This window comes from Arctopsyche grandis, chromosome 7, assembly GCF_051622035.1.
Source record: "Arctopsyche grandis isolate Sample6627 chromosome 7, ASM5162203v2, whole genome shotgun sequence".
Classification (NCBI taxonomy): domain Eukaryota; kingdom Metazoa; phylum Arthropoda; class Insecta; order Trichoptera; family Hydropsychidae; genus Arctopsyche; species Arctopsyche grandis.
Genome location: NC_135361.1, coordinates 22,230,340 through 22,253,897, shown reverse-complemented (window position 1 = coordinate 22,253,897; position 23,558 = coordinate 22,230,340). Strand labels below are relative to the sequence as shown.

Sequence of the window (23,558 nt, the reverse complement as noted above, 5' to 3'; positions counted from 1 at the left end):
CCCATGGGGCTCAAAAGGGGGCGCCACAAGGGGCGCAGCCCCGTGGGGCCCCGAAGGGGGCCCGGGGGGCCCAGCCTCATGGGGCGCAAGCCCTAATAGGCATTAACTAAGGGGGGCGAAGCCCTAGACGGCAATTAATCATGGGGGCGCGGAGGGGCGAAGCCCTAAAAGGCAACTGATCATGGGGGCGAAGCCTTAGACGGCATTTAATCATGGGGGCGCGGAGGGGCGAAGCCCTAAAAGGCATTAACTAAGGGGGGCGAAGCCCTAAACGGCAATTAATCTTGGGGGCGCGGGGGGCGAAGCCCTAAAAGGCAACTGATCATGGGGGCGAAGCCTTAGACGGCATTTAATCATGGGGGCGCGGAGGGGCGAAGCCCTAAAAGGCATTAACTAAGGGGGGCGAAGCCCTAAACGGCAATTAATCTTGGGGGCGCGGGGGGCGAAGCCCTAAAAGGCAACTGATCATGGGGGCGAAGCCTTAGACGGCATTTAATCATGGGGGCGCGGAGGGGCGAAGCCCTAAAAGGCATTAACTAAGGGGGGCGAAGCCCTAAACGGCAATTAATCTTGGGGGCGCGGGGGGCGAAGCCCTAAAAGGCAACTGATCATGGGGGCGAAGCCTTAGACGGCATTTAATCATGGGGGCGCGGAGGGGCGAAGCCCTAAAAGGCATTAACTAAGGGGGGCGAAGCCCTAAACGGCAATTAATCTTGGGGGCGTGGGGGGCGAAGCCCTAAAAGGCAACTGATCATGGGAGCGAAGCCTTAGACGGCATTTAATCATGGGGGCGCGGAGGGGCGAAGCCCTAAAAGGCATTAACTAAGGGGGGCGAAGCCCTAAACGGCAATTAATCTTGGGGGCGCGGGGGGCGAAGCCCTAAAAGGCATTAACTAAGGGGGGCGAAGCCCTAGACGGCATTTAATCATGGGGGTGCGGAGGGGCGAAGCCCTAAAAGGCATTAACTAAGGGGGGCGAAGCCCTAAACGGCAATTGCTCATGGGGCGTGGAGGGGCGAAGCCCTAGAAGGCAAAGGCTCAGGGGGGCGCCGAGGGCGAAGCCCTAGAAGGCAAAAAAAAATTTTGATTTTTTTTTTTTGATTTTTTAAAAATTTTTTTTAAATTTTTTTTTAATTTTTTTTTAATTTTTTTTTAATTTTTTTTTTAATTTTTTTTTTTGATTTTTTTTTGATTTTTTTTTTATTTTTTTTTTTTAATTTTTAAATTTTTTTTTAATTTTTTTTTTTTTTAATTAAATTAGCTTAGTCATGTTTAAGCGGTTTATATTATAAACACTGAGCGAAGCCGGGTAATACAGCTAGTTATAAATAAATTGAAATGATTATATTTCGTTTATATTTTATTATAAATAATTCGTCATCCAAAAGTACATAGAACACTAATCGTCAACTGAACTATGCGAATACATCTTAATAACCTACACTAAAACACGTCTGGCAAATTCGAGTTTATAGCATCATTATAGAGTTTATAGCATAGAGTTTATATTACATATACATAGATGTTTGTACCATATTTTTAGAAACGGTGACACATATTCGAGGAACATCATTGGTAATTTATATATTTACATACATGGATATGTACATATGTACATATATCGAAGAGCATACCTATGGAGAGTAACGTAATAGATTCACAGGCACAGGGTTCAGAATGAAGTAGGGCTTAAAATAATAAATTGCCTTTTTCTGTGACTAGTTTTGATAGGATACCATATACAAGCATAAAGCTTAAAATTGTAATTGGCTCGGCTTATACCTACATATATACATATGTAAATCTAATATATTCGAAAGAGACTTTGCATGTAAGTATGTATGTATGTATGTAAGGTTTGGGTGGTAGAATCCGTGACGTTAAATTTAGTAAAAAAACAAATAAATATTCAAATAAATTTAAATAAAATAAAACCATTCAAATAAATTGAATTAAATGTTTACTACCATGTTTAACCCTTTGAGTGTTGACGTATTTTCTGTTGAAAATTTCGACAACATTTCCAACTAGAATTATTTAGAAATCCAATAGAAAGCAAGTATAAACATTGTAGCTAGTCCAAACAAACCCTAGATAACTACCACCAAGGATTTCGAGTTTTGTAAAGGTGTGTTTAGACTCTCTAATATATCTTGCAACAATATAAAATAAACAAAAGAAGTCTACCAATGAATGTATTTTTCCAAAACTAGTTCCATCTTCTTCATTGTTGTTAAAAATATAACGCCCACAATTTAAATGCCAAGCCACAATCTAAAATACTCAGCACCTAGAGATTTACATCGAGAAATTCTGCTATGGTTATAAATTCAGAAATTCCGGTGTAAACCAGTCTATATAAACATTGACACGGATTACACGACCCATGTTCAATTCTACCTGGAAAGGATTAGCGGATAGTATTCTTGTTTATTTTTTACATACTCAAAAAACAATGCCTATCGGCGTATTTCAGGTTCACGGACTGGTCAGCATTCATAGGGTTAAGAGGTTTACATTACAAATAAATTTAGGGTATTTCATAAAATTAGAATACTTTTTCGGCACTTTTTGTATTTAAAATAAATATAGGTAACCAATTAAGCTCTCAATAACTTTCATAATCAAAATAACGATGGGAACGTGAAAAAAATACTATTATATGAAAATATCGCTTTTCCCATACAAATGCCAGTTGTGGCGATTGTATGGGACGTTCTAGCAAAAAAATGACTTTGATTCTCGTTTATCAGTCAAAATAAATTATAATCCACCAAATTCAACTGAAATAGGTGACTATTCAGTGCGTATTTTTTTAATTATGAAAAAATTTAAACAATTCTAAAAAATAGATATATTAAAAAAACCTATTTTTGTCAAGATTAATGGATTGGTTGGAGGCACAGGATATTGTTCAAAATTGATGATTTTCACTTTATTTATGTATGTACGTACGTAGTAACAGTAGATAAAGTTTTGTGATCATGCGAAAATTCAAACTCGAGATTTTGATTGATTCGAACTCAGAATCGATCACTGATCACATTTTCACGATCTAGAAAAAATGTGTGTGTGTTTGTCAGTGTATTTTGGGCTATTTTTTGAACACCGTTCGTCCTTTCGAACCGAAACTTAGTATCGGTTACTGAAATTCTTATCGATACTACGTAGATTTGTTTTATTTGTCGTTCTCTTGATACGTCACAAGTTTTCCAACAGTTCATCTTGAGAAATCTAAAATTCACATTTTTAGCTTCGGCTTAATCTACGTACGTACATATTAGCCAGCAGCATAGCTCAGTCGTTAAGCTTCTGCTTAGCGTCGAGAGGCACCGGGTTCGATCCCATGAGCTGATCTCGATTGAAAAGTATTTTTCAGAGTACATCTGTAGTGATGCTGGTCAGACTTGGATTTGTGACTCCAGGTCGATCGTTTCCTATCAGAGTTTGCCAATTTTCTCTGATTTCATTGTTGAAACGGTTCCCGTTTAAAAAACATTGGCTAAAAATCCTTGCTACCTACTATGTCACCACTATTTGATTATGTTTTTCAGTGTCTCGTAATTCAACGACTTGTAATAAAAATGCTGCATTGTAATTGTAATTTGTAATTGGCCAGGAAGGCGCATTGGGGTTTACCTGTAAGGCCTTCCTGGTATATATGTAAAAATAAATAAATAAATAAATATTATGCATACATATTATTCACCGTATTATTGATTTGTGACGGGATAATTACGCTTAAATTAAAATTTCATACTTATTATCACGGTTTCACGATCGAATACGCATACACCCATTATAGATAATTTAAAATGATCCAAAATATATGAATATGTAGACAATAATCTTTCGTATGTTTTTTCAATATATCTAAAAAGTTATTTGAGTATGAAAGTGCAACGAATGTATGATACATATGAGTAAAATTTGCTTGCGGCACGATTGCGAAAATGTCGAGCCGGTAATTTCCGCTATTGTTTTTCCTGGCAGCACGTCGTGTTTTTGGTCAGGGTGTACTACAAGTTGAATGATGCTCGAAGCGATATATATATTCATAGCCGTAAACACGTTTCCAAGTCAGTCTGGTCATCGGGCCGGCACGAAGTTGTGGTCTGTCTGATTCGTCCACTCGTCATGACGTTTTGACGGAATCGACTAATATAATCAATTTGACGTCCACCGTTCGACGTGGCCTCAGTGACGTTCCTCATCCAAACCCTGTGAAATTTGACCATTTTTCGCGTTTCGACCGCCAAGATGAACACTCTACCGACAGGTTTGTATGGCACAACAAATCGTCATCGGTGACAAGGACGCGTCCACTTGAAATATACACACACACACAGTCATTCGAGTCTACAATCTACGCAAAAAATCTACCTTTAAGAACAAAGACAATCCGAAAAAATAAGTATAGGAAGGAAATGTGGGTGAAAGTGCGAAAGTCAACGCGAATATTTGTTTCAATAATACACACAGTGTTAATAAATTCGCCATGCTTATAAATATGTCATGTTGTGTGTGTGTGTGAAATGATTTCGTCTGTGCATCTAAAGTAATACAAGTTTTTGTTGTTTTGTGCCTGTTGTCGAACAACAGTTAGGGATTGTAAAGTATATTACTGATGTTGGATCTCGATATTGATGGCCTTCTTCTATTTTTAGAGTTGTTTTCGTGCGTCATTTAAAACAGTAATACTAAATAAAAACAATAGTACACACTACTACGAATTTGAATGTTGCTTTCTTTGCTTATCTCCAATGACAAGTCGTCAGCATTAGAATTGTTTTTTGCATTTAAGTTGTCTATCTTATGTATAAAGCCGAAACGGAGCCTGTAATTCGTTTCTGATTGGCTGGATTGAAAGACGTTTGTGATTGGTCGGTCGTTAAATAATGCAATTTTTTTTCGATTCAAATAAATTTAATAAAAAAACACATGAAGATTTTTTCAATGTTCGACGGTATTTTCAATATTAGACTGCGTTTCCATTTACCGAGCGAAGCCGGGTAGCAACACTAGTCTTATATATCGATATAAAACTGAAACGGCGTCTGTAATTCGTTTCTGATTGGCTGGATTGATCGAAGTCGTTTGTGATGGTCACAAATAAATGTAATAAAAAAACAAATGAAGACTTTTTTTCATGATTTTCATTTTCATGAATTTACCGAGCTAAGCCGGGTTGCACCACTAGTATTTTTTTAAAAACCTCCTTTACGTTTCACTTACGATTACAATTCAGAGGACAATTTACCTCTTATCCGATCGTTTTCATACTTTGCCATATTGCTCATTTTGGTGATCAATATAAGTTAATGGATCTTCCGCCATTACGATAGAGATAAAATATCGTTTAAGACGCGTTTGAAGTTCGAAAATTTTAAATCTGGGTGACGTCTATGTAGTCTTTCATTATGGCGGTAGTAAAATAAAATTATTGGTATTTTTATTCAAAATAATAATTTATTGTATATATATAAATCAATGTTTTTCTGTGTTTTACTTACATGAGTTATTGTTTCTGTAAAAATAAATCGCCCAAAAACGGGAACGGGAAAACAGGCATGAGTGGCATTGCAACGCATGCGTTATTGTGTGCATGCTTGCGATAGCTTCTGTAAAAACAATCGCCCAAAAACGGAAACGGGAAAACAGGAATGAGTGGCATTGCAACGCATACCGGGTTCAGCTAGTTACTAATAAATTTAGTTGTGTGATGTCAGCTATTGAAGATTTCACAATCAAATGAATAAAAAAATCACTTTGGTGAATTGAATTGGGTCATAATTTGACGAATTTTTATTTCTGTATAAATACATAGGTATTTTTGTATTGCACAAGACCTATTTTTTCATAAATATTTTAGCGCGTATTCTATTTGCATATTTTAATGATTTTTTATCGGCTGTTATATTTATATCGGCTGATATTTTTTAACTTATTATCTTCTAACGAAGGTCTAAAGGTCTGACCGCACTGGGCGACAGTGCGCTGCAGCGACGCAGCGCAGCACATATCTCATACAATATTTGGCTCAGCTTAAATATTATATATAAACATATTGATCGATTCAAATATAAAAAAACCGCATTGAGATTTTATACAAATACATATTGCTAAACATATTTTTTAACGGACCAAGATTTTTTCATCACACATTTTAAACGATAACCTACTGACTCTTGTGATACTTTTTTCGATATATACAGTTGTAAGAATATTATTTTGATTGAAACGTTATAATTCGGTCACGGATTCAACTTCGTAGAGGTACAAATAAAAAATGCATATATTACCAACTATGATTATCATAATTACGATACTCAATACTCAATTTAATTTAATTTAATTTAAATGTTCAAATTCGAGTAAAAAATATTGAAAAGAATTATTATTTTTAATACGACGCAATTGAAAATGGTTTTAAAAACACTGCACGGAGATTAAATTAACGGTTATCCTGCTCACTGTGTCGGTTTTCCTTATAAACAGTTGATAAATTTTATTAATAAACGCGGTTTTAATCGACCTTGTTTGTATATTTATACTTTCTTTACATATTTCATTATCTATTGTAATTTTTACATTGTGGTTTATTACAACTGTGGGTTTTTCCGTTGTTAGAACATTGTACTGTATATACATATGCACATGTATAATTTAATCTCCATTTAATTGTGGCATCCTTGTGAAAAAAAAAAAAAATTTTATCACGCGCAGGTCATTCGCGGTTATCATCATTTATTTGATAACGCTAACTCAAGAAATCACTCAAAAACGTTAAAAAAAAGTATGTACATACATATGTATGTATAGAAGAGTGTGTTTTTAGACGTATGTATTGGCGAAAAATCCATTTAATGATTCTCCTACAAGTCAGTGAACATAATATTAATAGGCTTGTATTTTTCGGGTTAAAATTTTAATACGGTTTTGGTCAGAATTTATATTACACTGGTCAGAATTTTTGCTAAACGGTCAGAATTTATATTAAGAGGGCTGGACCCCAGCGCCTTGTCCATACAAACGTATTAGACTTCTCCCTTAGTCAGTGCCGATTTTAGGGGGGGGGCTGGGTCGGGTGGCGCCGGAGGGCGCCAAATAAGTTAGGGCGCCACACGATGCACCAAAGGCGCTCTAAAATTTAAAATTAGAGCGCCAAAGCCATACATAATTTACGATTAGATAAGAGTGTTTAGAAAAAATTGCCCAACGGCGCCATTATGTGTAAGGCCGGCACTGCAAAAAAATTTTTTTTTTCGGTTGGCAATAGCGCAGCGCTGTCGTTGTAACGCCATACATATGCCATTTATAATAAACCAACTTAAAACAATAACAGTTCATACGAGATTTCATAAAGCTGTTAAGAGTGGTAAACGGGTTACTTGTCAAATGTGAAACAGTATAACCGCCACTACTAAAATCGCTCGCGTGGATCTCCCGTCGCACAAAAATTGGTCAAAGAGTTTTTCCTTGCCAGAAATTAAATAATTTCTGGCAAGTAAAAACACCCCTGTGGCTTCTCAGTTGCCGTATTCACCAGACTCGAGTCCTTGTGACTTTTTTAGTTTCCCAAGATTGAAAATTCTCCTCAAAACATACATACATTTTGGAAGATTAGAGGACATTGAAAAGGCCGTAAACGACGTGTGAAAACTTTTGGTCGTGTGAAGACTGCCTGGCCTTTACCAGGTCTCCAAATTTTAAGCTGTTCGCTATATTTTTGTATAACCTGTGAATGCATAGTTCATTACTTCAATATACATGGAATTATGACCAAAAATAAGAGGCTAGTAATAATCAATTTGAAATGCAAAATTGTAAGCATGAAGCTATTAAATAATCTTTTGTGATTTGTTATGAACTGTAAAAGTTGAAACAATGGTTTTTAAAATTGACTCATTTAGTCTTTGTTTACATATGTATATACATACATATATACATAGCTGTAATGATTTGTTTTTGGAGAACATTACTTATTGCATAATACATAAAATCATTGCGGTTCGTTTCATATTCGCTTATCAATTGTAATATTTATCCTTTTAATTGGTGATTTGAATAATTTTCATAGTTAATTGCAATGATCAACGCTTAATTTGGCATATAAAATGTGTACGTATAACTTGTTTAGTGAAATTTGATTGAAAGCAAAGGAATTTAATATGTACACTGTCGGTCAAAATTTGGCGATTGTTATATAAAAGTTGTTAAGACGATTCCGTATCAAATTATTTTAACCAAACAAAATCATTCTGCCATCTCCAGAAGATAAAGGGAAACTTTATTTATTAAAGCTAGAAATGCAGCCACGTTTGAAATCCACTCTACCGACAAATGGGTATAATGCCGAGTAAATACTGATATTTCAATACTTCAAAACTTTTGGCCTCCAGTGTATTTTAATTGTTATCTAAGTGTAATTGATTACCCAAATCAAAGTATTCGAATATGCTATTTGGTACCTATTCATAAATATTAAGTGAAAATACTAGCTGTCAGTACCTAATTAGGGGTATAGCAATTTGTATTAAAATATGTACACGATTTCAAAGTCATTTTTCATCTTCATATTTTCAAGGTTAATATTCAACATGTAAAAAATACGTATATAATATTGTACACATACATACATATTATCTTGAAAATTATAATAATAATCACGTCCAGTGTAATGTAATTGGAATAATTAACGATGGACGCTATGATTATTGTTTTGTATCAAATATGTATGTAAATAATTAAGGAAATTTTCAACATGTTTCTTAGTATATGTATATTTTAATTTAGCATGCTATTATTACTTGAGCCCTTTTTTGCATTTAGTTGTGTGCGTCATTTTTCAAAGATTGTAGTGGCTTTCTATGGATATTTTTTTCATATTTTGATCATCTTTGGTCATTGGGTGATTTATCTTGTGAATTTTTTGACAAATATCAGGTCAAAATATACATATGTAATATAATTACTATAAGCAACCTATATATTTATTTGTAATCCATGTAATTATTTTTATTATACTATTATTTTTTTATCACCTGGTTTAAATTTTCTTCATTTTCTGTTGCTTTCATATTTTCATCAATTGACCACTATTCATCATACGAACGACACAAGAATATTATCGAAAAAAATTGTTTACTTTGTAAATGCCGCGTTAGATCAATTCTTTTACTTTTTCGAAAGGTTTGTCAACATACATATGTACATCGATTGGTTGGAGGCACAGGACATTGTTCAAAATCAACGAATTTTTTTTATTTAACGTTACCTTGATGAGGCAAAAGATTTCCACTAGGTCCATCGATTAAATTCCAAAATTTGCGTTTTTCGCCTAACGTATATGTATATATATAATATGTAAATGGGTCTACCTCACGGCACCGAAAGTGAAAAGGTCGAAAAAGCAAATATCGGAAGGCAAAGATCGAAAATCGAAAAATCTTAAGTCGAAAGATCAAAAAAAAAGGGTGCACATGGTAAACGGTACTGTGTATATATAATATATATCAGTGGCATGCATTGATGTATAATACACTAGATCCGCCCTCACGTGTTATACTGGTCTCCCTTTTGGCGCATGCAAAATACATGGCGCATGCACAGTTTCTCTTAATAGGTAGGTAGGTACCGCTGCGTCGTAGGGAAAAAAACCCAACTTCCCCGCTAGTTAAACCCCCCGCACCCCTCAGTCATTGAAGACAAGATCTCCGACCAAAATCACACGTCAGGGCCCATCTATGTGTATTATACATCAATGGTGGCATGCGGTGAAATTATCTATATTTTTGGCATACAGCCTTGTTTAATGTGCGCGCGCAGGATACGGGAGGAAAAGCGTGTTCCTCTCATTCCTATTGTATCCTGCTCGCGCAAATTAAGTGAGGATGTACGACGGGGGGGGGGGGGGGGGGGGGAGAGACTTTTACCGCACGCCACTGATATTTTATTTTATTTATTTTATTTTATTTTATTGTTACAATCAATATACACTCGTCATTACAGATCGCTCCAATGCGACGAGTGTACGATAACGGTCAGAAATACAATAATACATATACAATCAGAATACATAGCATATAACGATTAATCAGTACAGAAATAATAATCAAAGAGACATCTATGGATTATTTTTAGATTTTTGTGTACAATTATTATTACAATTTTTATACATATAATAAACACGAAATTATAGAGATGTCTATAGAGATATCTATAGATTTCAGATTACTATGCATAATTTTTACAACTTATACACACAGATTTTGTGACAACAGGAAATTATCTAACACCAATTTTCAGGAACCGTTTCAACAATGATCAGATAAAATTGGCAAACTCTGATAGAGAAACGATCGATTTGGAGTCACAAAACCCCCAAACCTAACCAGCAGTTTGACGAGGACTCGAACCTTCGACCTCAGTGGTGCTAAATATATACGCTACCATTAAGCCAAACTGCTGGCATATATACTAACCGTTTTTCATATGTATGCATGGTAAACGAATATTTTCGACTTTTTCACTGTCGACTTTTTTACGTTCACCCATATGTACATACATACATACGCATGTACTCTATGAATTATGGAATTTTTAATAATCTTTTAATCGGTGAAAAGTACTATTTTTATGAAATATGTGTATGTATACACACACATATATATATATATATATATATATATATATATATATATATATATATATATATATATATATATATATATATATATATATATATATATATATTATTTTACGCGTCACTGTCGCCAGTCATACAATTATAACAACATAATAATAATATAATATAACATAACATAATAATAATAATAATAACATATAATAATAATAATAATAGCATAACATTATTATAATCATAAAATCATAAAAAAATAATTATCATTCACATTTATAATTGGTAAAATCAACTACATGTGTTGCTCAACAACCACTCAACCAGATTAGCATAGTTTATATTGAAGAGGTCAATTTCACCAGCAACCTGGTTGAGCAGATATATCTCCCTAGATATAGGAGACGTTGCCAATATATTTGTGCGAGCCACAGGAGGAATATACAAATAAAAAAAAAGGAGGAACAGACAAAATCTATACATATATACATATATATTTATAGAGTTAATTCACTTTCAAAATTAAAAAATCCTCATAAAGATATTTTTTACTTCGTTGAATATTGTCATCGTGACCGTTGTTAAGGTCGTTTTAACCAGAAATTAAAATGCTCACGGTCATGAGTTTCTACTGGTATGTTTCATTCGCAGATCACGGTTCTAAACATACTTTTATTCTTTAACACAGGCTGCTATTTTCAGAATCTGAAAGTGTCTGAAAACTTGTATATACAAAATAACATAGTATGAATACTGGCGGTAGTTTTTTTTTATGATGTTTTTATCCGCTGAAAAACTGCTATACTCATATTGCTATACAATTTTCCTCACAGCTTTGGCATACAATAATAAGAAAATTGAGGCGTAGGTACTGATGTAAAACAGAAAACACGAATCTCATCTTGTCGGAGTTTATACACAGCTTGCTTTGGCTGTGGAATTCAACCGTAACATTCACAAGATAATTCACATTTGTACGCACATATGCATATGTTCTACATATATATACATATTTACGTGGTTAACTTCGTTTATATACAAATAACGTATTTATTAGGTTTTACTTACATAGTTGAATGCTTCATACTTATTCTTTCATCAACTGTATCGTCTCCATCCGTATCTAATTGTCTTTAAAATATAAATAACCTGAAAGAAATCTCTTCGAAGACAAATACTCACTCTCACACCGTGCTCAAATCAAGCGTTAATGAATCTATTCCATAGGAATTCATAACATTTATACATGGCTAAATTTATATTGGCAATACATTCTATTTTTGACTCACTTACACCGAACCAATTTTATTTGAAATTTTGCTTACTGTGAATTTATAATTTTTAATTTTTATTTTTCATACATATAGGCATAACAGGTCAACCCTAATGCGCCTTCCTGACCAATTACAATCATCGATATACAATTTTTTAGAATAATTTAACAAAATATCTATCAGTGAATTATTGACAAAATATGTTTGATAAACTTTTTCTTAGCATTATTATTTTTATATACATAAATCGTCAAATTTCGAGATGGTTAAAAAATCTAAATTTGCGAGACATTTATGGACAAATTTGTGGCATTTTTAAACGAATCAGTGAAATTCGAGATGCTTAAAACTCGAAAATTGCGAGAAATGGGTAAAGGTTGTCAATTTGTTGGAACCGTTTCAATGAAAATCAGAAAAATTGACAAACTCTGATTGGAAACGATCGACCTGGAGTCGCAAACCAAGATCTGGCCAGCAGCTACCAGTGGGACTCGAACCCGTGGCCACTATATTTGAAAGGGTAACCGGAAAAATGCACTCGATAAGTTGCACTCTCGAGACATCCAAACTTTCAAAGATGCTCAGGGATAACTAACTCAATGTAATTTCACAAAAAAGCGTCAATGGGTATTTGTATGTTATCCAAGGGTGCTAATTATTTTTTTTTGAGGAGTTCTATTGCATAAGTTCTGTTTGGGCGCCTTTGCAAATTATGACTTTTCGAAACTGCGCTACTATTCAGTGCAATTTAGTGCATCTTTCCGGGAACCATTTGAAAGTGCATATGCTAACCACTAGTCTCCGCTGCTGGTTGATATCACTTACCTTAAAAAGTAAAATTGAAATTTTGAAACGTTCACCGAGAGATTTGTACTCATTCCAATACTAATACATATAAACTTACTTAAACTCACACATACATATTTTGAAAAGCGCGTCTTCTCCAACATATTTCTGAAGTCGTATTTGAATACTGTTTTTTTTTTTTAGGTATTTTACTATGTGCCGTTCTCTTTTTGGGACTAACGATCCATGTTGACAGCCAACGACGCCCGCAACAAGAAATGAATTTGGACATATTAAAAAATTTGAGTCAAGGAATTGAAAAATTCTCGTTGACCCTTTTGCTGGTATATATTTATAATATTGTTTTTATTATATCTAACCTTTTTTGATTTTACTGACTATGCTTGGAGTCAAAATTTTTACGCGGTTCCCATAAAATATTGAATTTAACCCGTGGCGTCATTTGGGATTTGAATTTTATTTTAATTGAACCTAGATTTGAACGGAACTATCCACGTTGTTTAATGTATTATAATGAATTTGAATTAAAATACTAAACCAACAAAAATAGAATATTGAAATTCTTTAGAACACTGTCAGGTCTTTAGAACACACACGTTGATTTTTCCCGTAAAAACAATGTTAACTCCCATATATATTTTGTTTTGTTTTTTTTTTTTTGCTTTGAAAGACATTTTTATCTTATTTTATTTGAAAGACATGGACAGTTTATCCTTTAAATCGATAAAAATATATAAATAAATAAATGATTAAAATAAATAGTTAAAATTCATATACATACATCAATTTTTTTAAATAATACTCCTCCCCCTAGAAAGTCACTCCTTACTGGTCAAAAATACTCGCTGAAATGACGCCCCTGAGTTTAACCAACATCATGTTTAGGTAATAGGGGCAGTAAAACTCGGTGATTACGATAATGATAACCACTGAGAGGTTCCCAGGTTCAATCACTAGGTTGACCTCGATTGAAAAATAATTTATTCAGAGATATTTCTGTAGTACTGCTAGCCAGATTTGAATATTTGTGACTCTAAGTTGATCATTTGCAAAACCATCCTATAATATGATTTCAAAAATTTATAATCTATTAACTTACATATATATATATATATATATATATATATATATATATATATATATATATATATATATATATATATATATATATATATATATATATATATATATATATATATATATATATATATATATATATATATATATATATATATATATATATATATATATATATATATATATATATATATATATATATATATATATATATATATATATATATATATATATATATATATATATATATATATATATATATATATATATATATATATATATATATATATATATATATATGTACAAGTTAAATACCATATGTGTCGCTCAGGGGCAACCCGGAATGGCATCATGGGAAAAATATAAATTTAAGTTAAAAATAATTCAAATTTATGTGAACTTCACTGTCTACCTTTTTTTACATTTATAATATTATATTACAAAAATTTCAATAATCAAACTTGAAACGCACTCAAATACGTATAGTTAATGTGTTTTTATCGTTTTCAGCGTACTACTTTAGATTCTGCATATGAGAATTACGTTATATGTCCACTGTCAGTATGGACGATGTTGACAGTCTTAACGGAAGGTACCAAGCTTGATACACATTATCAGTTGTCTACAGTGTTGAGACATCCTCAAAATAACAAACAGATTCTTAGAGATGCTTACAAAATGATAGAGAAAGCTTTCATAGTAAATACGCCAACTGTCGAATTAGCAGCAGTCAATTCGTTCTTTGTTGATAGAAACGTCAGGGTAATCTTTTTTCCATCAATTTTATGCAATATTCATACACATAGTTGCCCGACATTATGAGTATCTTGTAACAATTGTTTCTAGGTATCGACTGAATATTTGAATCTCTTGAGAAACGAATACAACACACAAATAAACAACTTGAATTTCGCCGACCCGAATGCTGCGACATCAATCAATGATGTTATCAGCCAAGCGACACGTGGGAAGATACGCAAAATTGTCGAATCAGGTTTTTATTTTAATATTCAGGAGAAAGAGGAATATCGAGACTTGTGCCCCTATCTTTACTATAATATTCACTTGGGATATAGTCAGTAGTGTTTTCCTCGTGGTTTTGTATTGGCTCTATAGAATTGTATAATATCATGCTATTTTAATGCCATCCCATGGAAATGATTTAATAAAATTCAATTTTACCCTGGAACAATTTCAACTATAGCCCTTTGTTTTTTAATACACGCCTATACTACAAATTTTCATTGCATTTTATTAGTTTTATGAATTAAGTTGTAAATTCACATTAATATTCATATAATTTGTTTACTTCTAAGGGCGCATACGTAATATGTATGAAAATATTGCTAAAATTATCTTAATGTTATATATGTTTTTTTTTCAGGAGATTTAAGAGACTCCACTATGATCCTTACAAATGCTGTATATTTCCGAGGACAATGGGAACTTCCTTTCAACGCATCCTTGACTAAAAGAGAAACTTTTTACGATACCGCAGGTAAAGCAATCGGTGAAGTGAACTTAATGTACCAAAGAGGTCCATTTCCCTATGCTAATATGCCAAACTTCAAAGCTCACGTCGTAGAACTTCCTTACGGCAAGGTAACTAGTTTCCATTAACTAAGTATTATAACCAGTTTCCATTAACTAAGTATTATAACTGGTTTCCATTAACTTAGTATTATAATCTATGTATGTACCATAAATTGCAGACATTTTTTACTATTACTTATGTGTTAGGTCCACTTAAGCTAGTTTCAAATACTATCATACATACATATACATATATAATGATCATATCTTAAAATTAACGATAATTACTAAATATTGTACTTATATGGGTCTACCTCACGGGACCGAAAGTGAAACGCCCGAAAACGCAAATATCGGAAGGCAAAGATCGAAAATCGAAAGATCTTAAGTCGAAAGATAAAAAAAGGGTCTTTCCCCTCGTCGTACATACTCACTTAATTTGCGCGAGCAGGATACAACAGGAACAAGAGGAACAGGCTTTTCCTCCCGTATTCTGCGCGCGCACATTAAACAAAGCTGTATGATAAAAAGAGAGATAATTTCACCGCATGCCACTCATATATATTATATATACATAATACCGTTTACCATGCACCCTTTTTTTATCTTTCGACTTAAGATCTTTCGATTTTCGATCTTTGCCTTCCGATATTTGCGTTTTTGGGCGTTTCACTTTCGGTCCCGTGAGGGAGACCGAATATGTACATATACATGGAATGGAATTGAAATAACCAACTACCGATATAGTTGAAGTATATTTTGACTAGTTGGAATATATTCCATCTAACCCACCTAAGTTGATTTATATGGTTAAAATATATATGTTACAATTGAAAATATAATTTATGTAGCTATAAGTTGGTACCAGATTAGATAGAGGCTAGGTAAATGCCTGAAAATGTCACACGACTAATAAATTGAGTTGTAAAGTCACATTTTTGTTTTGAACACATTCTTAGAGATATCGTTATACGATACACATTACCTTTATTCGTAATATCTAGCAAATATTAACGCATTATTGAATTCTAAAGCATTCGTAAAAACATCACAGCTGTCAAAACTCAACTGTTATATTAAAACTGACGCACATTGTTGAGAGTGTATTTGCGCTTCTAGAGGTATAAGTTACTAGTTGAATTTTATTCGAATGACCTAAAACTCCACTTGGAATATATTACTATTACTGAAAATAAATTTCGACTATAACATACATTGTATATAATAATTGTCTAATGCGTGTCCACGTGTGTGTGTGTGTACGAAGTACTCGCTGTTAACACCATTTTCCGTGTCTTTTTCGCCCCTTGAAATCGTTTATCGTGGAAAGAGATGCGGCATAGTGTGGGCTTTGCCCATATCACTTCATTCGCATAATCAACCGACATAAACAAGAGACTAAATTAAATATATATGATTTTTTTTCAAAAATATTAATTAAATTTTAAATTATTAATTCCGTTAATCCGAATTGCCATATTTTATCGAGTGCACAAGTATGTGCACACAGGCCACTAGTAAATAATAATGAAGTATCTTTTAGTAAAATTGACTTTTAAGTACATACATTATTTAAAACTCTACACTCTGTATAAAATTAAGTGACGCTAATTCGCTCAAAATCAAGCAATTAATACAAATAAAGATGACGATAATATTTTATTTCCACCATCCGATTTTGTTTCATAAAAATTATAATAGAATAATTTTATACAATAATAACTTACACATACATACATACATATGTGTTGCAAATACATATAATATGTAGTATGACAGATCACATACATACCTACATAATTCATACATACATTACGTTTCACTAATAGCTATACTATTTATATTCATAAACCGTATTAAAACTCATACATTATACATTTAATTTTAATTAACCCAATGTTATATTTTTCAATTTAGGGAGGATGCTCGAATTTTATCAATGATACTAAGAACTGTGCAATCAACAATGAGGTGATATACTAATATCAACAATTTTAATCATCGCTTTATGTTACCTTTGTGCACAATATTTTTTTAACATTCTGCAAATCTACACCACAGCGATAAACATGGCGCAAAATAATACTGTGGAACTAATTTTAATGGTTTTTTTTTAAATCACAATTTTGCAGCTTATATGTACGTCGGAAAACGTATTCTATAGAGACGATATACGACGAAAAAATTCATAATCATTTTATATATGTAAATAGATATATCACAATACATTTGTATCACATGTGCTTTTATAACACTGTATATATGTATGTCTTGATTAATTGGTGATGGATGCTGAATTTCGTGAATCATAAATTTATCAAAAACTATTGTTCAAAGTTTACTATTGTGTATAACAGCGGTCCCCAACCTGTGGTACGTGTACCACTTAGTGGTACGTGAAAAAAAATCAATATTTGCGGACATTCAGGAATGAATGATTTACAATCATAAAAATACGAATATTTTTTATATAATTAATAAACATTATTTTAATTCATCATAGTCGACGTCAATATGTACAGTCGATGATCGAAAATCCGGCATATAGTATTTGCATGGTAAGAAATATGAAGAAATAATTCCCTACAATGCAAGTACTATATATGTAATTACAATTGCAATAGCAAATTTCATGAAATACAATCATTTTTATATGGTGGTACAATTTAGCATAATGTACTACCAAGTGGTACGCGATTCAAAAAAGGGTTGGGAACCGCTGGTATATAATATGCACAAGTATATTTGTGTTTGAATATACACAAAAAATTGAAATTAAATTTGATTAATATTTTTAGGAGCGTAGACTTTCAATGATTGTGATGATTCCGTATCACAAAGTTTCGCTGCTCGAATTGCTCCAGAAATTCACCGCTATTCCGATGTCCGAGGTACTTAACGCTCTGGAAGAAGCTGCTTCAGCTTACGAAGACGATGAAGTCGATGTATACTTGCCCAGATTCACGATCGATACTGATTTTCTTCTCAACAAAATTCTTTTTAACGTTAGTAACAAATTTTTTGAATTTAAAAATTTGAAATTGTTATAAATGTATGTATCTTTGTTTTTGGAAATTTGTATTTAAAAGATAAAATTATATTAAATAGATGGGTATACAAGATGTTTTCGATGCTTCGTATGCAGACTTATCGGGCATTACAAGCGGTAAGCTTTTCTTGTCGAAGGTTCTTCACAAGGCTTTCATTGAAGTGACTGAAGAAGGCACAATCGCAACTGCTGTAACAGGTGCGATATACATATTTAATTTAAAGAATATGACAATCTTTTTTAAATAAGCGTCTAATGGTGTTTATTATTTTTTAATTAGCCGGTGAGCTTTCGGATCGCAACACGCCGCCAAAGTTCACAGCCAACAAACCGTTCCTGTATTTCATTTATGAAAAGACGACGAAGATCATAGTTTTCGCAGGAAATTATAACAAACCATCTTTGTATTAGTTTTGTGATTTTTTTTTGTGGCAACAGTGCGCTTTTCCTACGAAACGTGTGAACAGTTCGAGTGTTTCGAAAAAGAAAAAAGGACGGTGATTTTATGAACAAAAAATAATTTTATTTATACGCGTCATAACTTGAATGGAAAATTCAACATACTTGATATATTTTATATTTATACGTATTTGTTTTTAATAAAATATTTTTTATAAATTTTTTGATGTTTATTGCAAATTTCTATATCAAAACTGTTTGTGATATGAGTATATGAGTGAAATATTTAATCGAGACTGAGGATAAACATGTGGTAGAGATTCCTGACAGATGACGCTGTTCAGGACCACGGTTGGGATGTGAGACACGTGGGTTTTCAGTCATGTTGTTTATTAAGACGATACGTGCGGAGGTTTAGCGACCAACCGCGCGGAGCACAGGTCCAACTGCTACTAACCGTTATATATCTGCCCCTTTTCATCCCCTTCTCACAATCAGTCGTAACATACTCTTTCTCAGCCATAGCCCATACATCAGCCTTTCGTTTAATCCCAACCCTACAACTATATACAACCAGAGAAATTCTACAATAATAGAAGTGGCTTTAGGCGTTATATTTTTGTCAAGTGAGGATTGTCCACAGACATTCCTAAATAATTTTAGCATCAGTCGTATTTGATGCTTGGTGCTCGACGAATGTCCGATAAAAACTTCTCTGTTTGTTTATATTACTGGCATGATGAGCAAGTGCATCGTTAAAAATTGCACAATGCATTCAAAAACACACAATAAACAACATGGGATACATTTTTATAAATAAATTGATCATTTAAGTAACATATTGTTCAATTCACATCGTAGTTTGACCGTTTTTAAAAGTATCATGGCGATTGCTCGCATTCTACATACATTTTCGGGGGTGGCACCAGAGAAATGTAAAAATTATTTTTAAATAAATATAAAAACATTTCTCTTGGTGGCGCCGAATATTCAATTATAACTATAAATTATAATTATAAATATAAATATACTCAATTATAACTATAAATTATAATTATAAATATAAATATACTCAATTATAACTATAAACTATAATTATAATTATTATTATATTAATTATAATTATTATTATATTAATTATAATTATTATTATATTAATTGTAATTATTATTATATTCATTATAATTATTATTATATTAATAACCAATTATTTAAGTTTAATTAAAATAAACATCGTTCATTTTATATTATACATATTTTTGTTGAAACTAATAAACTATACATTACACGTTAATTTAAGAGTTCCCAAGGACAGACAAATACATAAAAGTGGATAAAAATAATCCGCCAACTGAGAATAAAAACGGATTGGCCACCAACGCCCAACACCACCATATACTCAAATTGTAAATAAATCTATATCAAAATAAAACTTTAATTTCTGTAGTGAATATGAATATGACCCTGATTTTAGGACTTCAAAGCCGACTTAAACCGGAACCAAAAAACAGGCGTTTTGACCAATTTTTAAAAAACCAAAAGCTGGCTTTGATGGCTCAAATAAACCGGATTTTTAAGGCTTTTTTTAATTAATGTTTTTATTTCTCTAAACTCACAATTATGGATTTCAAATTTCTATGACGGATAAAAAAATATGTGAATATCCAAAATCTCTTATAGGCGTATATTTCTTAGCAAAAAAAGGTATAGCACTTAGCGGTAGCTTTGAGATGTTCACTATTGAGAGAAGGCACATTTATAACCAGAAAAGCCGACGACGAGAGCAATTATCGCAAAATGTGTACTTGAAAACAAATTAGTCAAAATGCATGGGAATTTCTGGAATATAATTGATTTTTCTTCGATGGAATTGGAAGCCCTTTAAATTTTGAGGCCACATAACCTACATTTTATTATGGTTTTAACATGTTTGGGATATGCCGTTTCTAATGAATTCGTTTTCGAAATTTCCAAAGTTCGACAAGCTTTTGGATTTTTAGCTTTTGAAGCACTGAGCGTCGAGATCGGACGAGTCCCCCGAATCGGGGTCAAGTAAGACCCCCAGTATTTTGTAATCAAAATACAGCTTTTCTCAATACAAATGGGTTCAATATGTATCTTATTAATCATTTTATACTTCAACATAAAAAAGATTTAGTCGTATAGCATGTTTTTGGCTATTTTTGTATTAAAAAATAACGACAAGCATCAACATGCGTCCGCAAATGGCTAAGGATAACAGGCGACTGGATGACTCATACGCTCGCGCACTCTCGCACAATATAGCTCTCTTTCTTTCGTATTGATTCATCGATCAACAAGAATATGCAGTCAAAAACATGACTTATCGCTACCGCCTTTAAATCATACTTTGGAACATAGAAATGTATAAATGTATTTTTTTACGATCTACCCCTTTTCTAAATCATTTCTTGTAGTTCATTCTAGGAATACAAGAAAAAAAGGGAGTATAGCTTTGAAAACCACCCTATAGTCACGGATCACCTTACACCGACTAACAAATTATTACTGAAGCGAGCACGGCAATTAACTACACCTACTTGTGGATTAAAGATTATAAAATTATGCTTAGCAAAAATGTAAGCTCCAACATCATACAAATCTCGAAAGAATCAGATCTTTGTAAAATCAAATGACTTAGTGCGATGTTAAATTTTAATAGTCTAACAGTTATCTATGCATTTATTGTCTATTGGTCTCAGTGGCGTAACTACCACGCCCGCAGACTCCGCAATGCGGGGGGGGGGGGGTGCGCCACGAAGCGCGCCTTTTTCACTGATTTTTTAATTTTTTTGAAATACCTTTTTTAAAAAAACTTCTCTTACTTTTCAACCTATTTGTACTATATGCAGTGGCGGACTGGGACTGAAATCAGTGCATGCCAGGAGTCAAAGGGGGGCCCCCCAGGTTTAAAAAAATTTGTCCCCCCCCCCCCCCATATAACAAAATTTTCTTCTTTCCACCACGTCAGGGACGTCATTTCAGCTTTTTCTTGGGGGGGGGCAGGCAAAGATTGGTAAAATTGAATTTTTTTTCAAAAAATCTTTTTTATATCGGAATAAAAATGGAAAATATTCTTTGAATACACCTAATTGAGTTATAAAATATGAAAAAAATAAGCTTATTTTTGAAAAAGTAATTATAAAAAAATATTATGTAAAGAGAAAAAAGCGCCGCAGGCGAAAATTTTTTTCCACAAATCTTAACATGGTCAACATTAATCGACCATCAAACTGAGTCATCAAAAAACTATCAATTAACTTAATTTCTACCAACTGTCTTTTCACTTTATCTATGTACATGTACGTAATAACAATAGATAAAGTTTTGTTTTGTTTCTCTTCAAAGCACATAGCAGCGATTATTTTATTAGTTACCCAAAAGTAACATACATAAGAAATAAACGTAGCATTCATAGATCCGTAGTATCTCATTAATCATTAAATTCATAATATTTTCTAAATTCACACTATTCCTTAGTTTAGAGGGGCGAGTGCCCCCCTATGGCCACCCCAAATTACGTCCCTGAAAAAAATGCATAATATTTTCAATGAATGTTAATCGAAAATCGGGATTTTGGGGAGGGGGCCCCTATCCTATATTTCTATTTACATGAATGTGTCTAAATTAGGAATAGATTTTATATTCGGAAACTGTTTAAAATTGTGTATTTAAATCTTACTATATCATCGAAGTATAATCAAATGTTATTTTGAAAGTATGAAGTAAATTTAAATCGCTGGTTGATGATGAATCGTCCTATCAAAATTGTTTTATGCAATTATGTTTATATTTTTCACGAAAATTTGTTTATTCCCATTTTTATTTCAGTAGTTAGTTGTTACATAGGTATTGGTATATACATAATATTGAGGTTGGAAATGGGCCCGGCAAAAGGGCCCACGCAAATGTTGAAACTTACATTTCGAGCCTAATAAAAAAAGTTAACCGATCCTTGGGCTGTTAAAGCAGGTATTAGTTGTTTTTGTATATCGTAAGAAATTTGTTTTGTTGAAATACCCAAACTTTAGGTCCCAAAGTTGCAATATCCTATAAATAGTTAAAAAGTTATTTAATTTTACTGAGGGCCCATATTTTCTAACAGATAGTGGGGCCCACATGCCATCGGGCATGTTCGCTTGTATGGCCAGTCCGCCACTGACTATATGTGTATGTACATACATTATTATACATATTTTGAATTCATCCTCATTGTGTAATTGATCTATGCCAATAGGGCTAGAAGACTGCCGTCTTTTTATTGTATGTGAAGGTTTTTGGATTGAGTTATGGATTCCGTCAGATGTGTTATAGAGCTTTCATTATCTGTATTGTTTGTGAGTGTGGTAGATGTTAGGATAGTGTGGTCATTTATGTATGATTTGAACTATTGCCAGTAAGCTCTCACGTAATCCCAACTGTGCTTGAGGATTTCCTCGGTTTTCGACGAGGACATGGTCTAGTTTAGATGGTTGTGAGTTATTTGTAGGATAATGTGTATATGTGTCTGGATGAAGTAAGATTGTGTCCGTTAGTTGAGTGTATTTAAAAATAGATGTGCCTTGTTGGTCAGAGTTTATGTTAATGTCCAGGACATTATGAAATGGTAAAACTCGACTCGAAAATTTTACAAAAAACACAACTAATCATGAATTAATAACTACAAAGAAACACTGACTTTGATTATTTAAATATTTTTTATAACGACAATGATTTTTATTAAATATGCAAAAATAATAAAAAATTAGCCAGGTTCCAGC

The 23,558-nt window shown here is 32.9% G+C and overlaps 1 protein-coding gene across 2 annotated transcripts; it reads left to right on the top strand.

Moving 5' to 3' along the window:
- The first annotated feature begins 4,017 nt into the window (after positions 1-4,017).
- Positions 4,018-18,993, top strand: LOC143914856 (serine protease inhibitor 77Ba-like). Of its 2 annotated transcripts, XM_077435230.1 has the most exons (9): positions 4,076-4,278; positions 12,903-13,042; positions 14,307-14,558; positions 14,643-14,790; positions 15,181-15,398; positions 17,247-17,300; positions 18,128-18,334; positions 18,438-18,576; positions 18,659-18,993. In XM_077435230.1, exons 1-9 carry the CDS (start codon positions 4,260-4,262, stop codon positions 18,787-18,789), a joined length of 1,308 nt encoding a protein of 435 aa, XP_077291356.1. In that variant the 5' UTR covers positions 4,076-4,259; the 3' UTR covers positions 18,790-18,993. The 2 variants fall into 2 exon arrangements, with proteins under 2 accessions (XP_077291357.1, XP_077291356.1); XM_077435231.1 differs by lacking the exon at positions 17,247-17,300 and having other exon boundaries at positions 4,018-4,278.
- Positions 18,994-23,558: the final 4,565 nt, after the last annotated feature.

Coding starts and splice junctions, on each gene's coding strand:
- LOC143914856 (XM_077435230.1), top strand. Junction 17,301..18,127: donor ACTGTGCAATCAACAATGAG/GTGATATACTAA, acceptor TAATATTTTTAG/GAGCGTAGACTTTCAATGAT. Junction 18,577..18,658: donor AATCGCAACTGCTGTAACAG/GTGCGATATACA, acceptor TTTTTTAATTAG/CCGGTGAGCTTTCGGATCGC.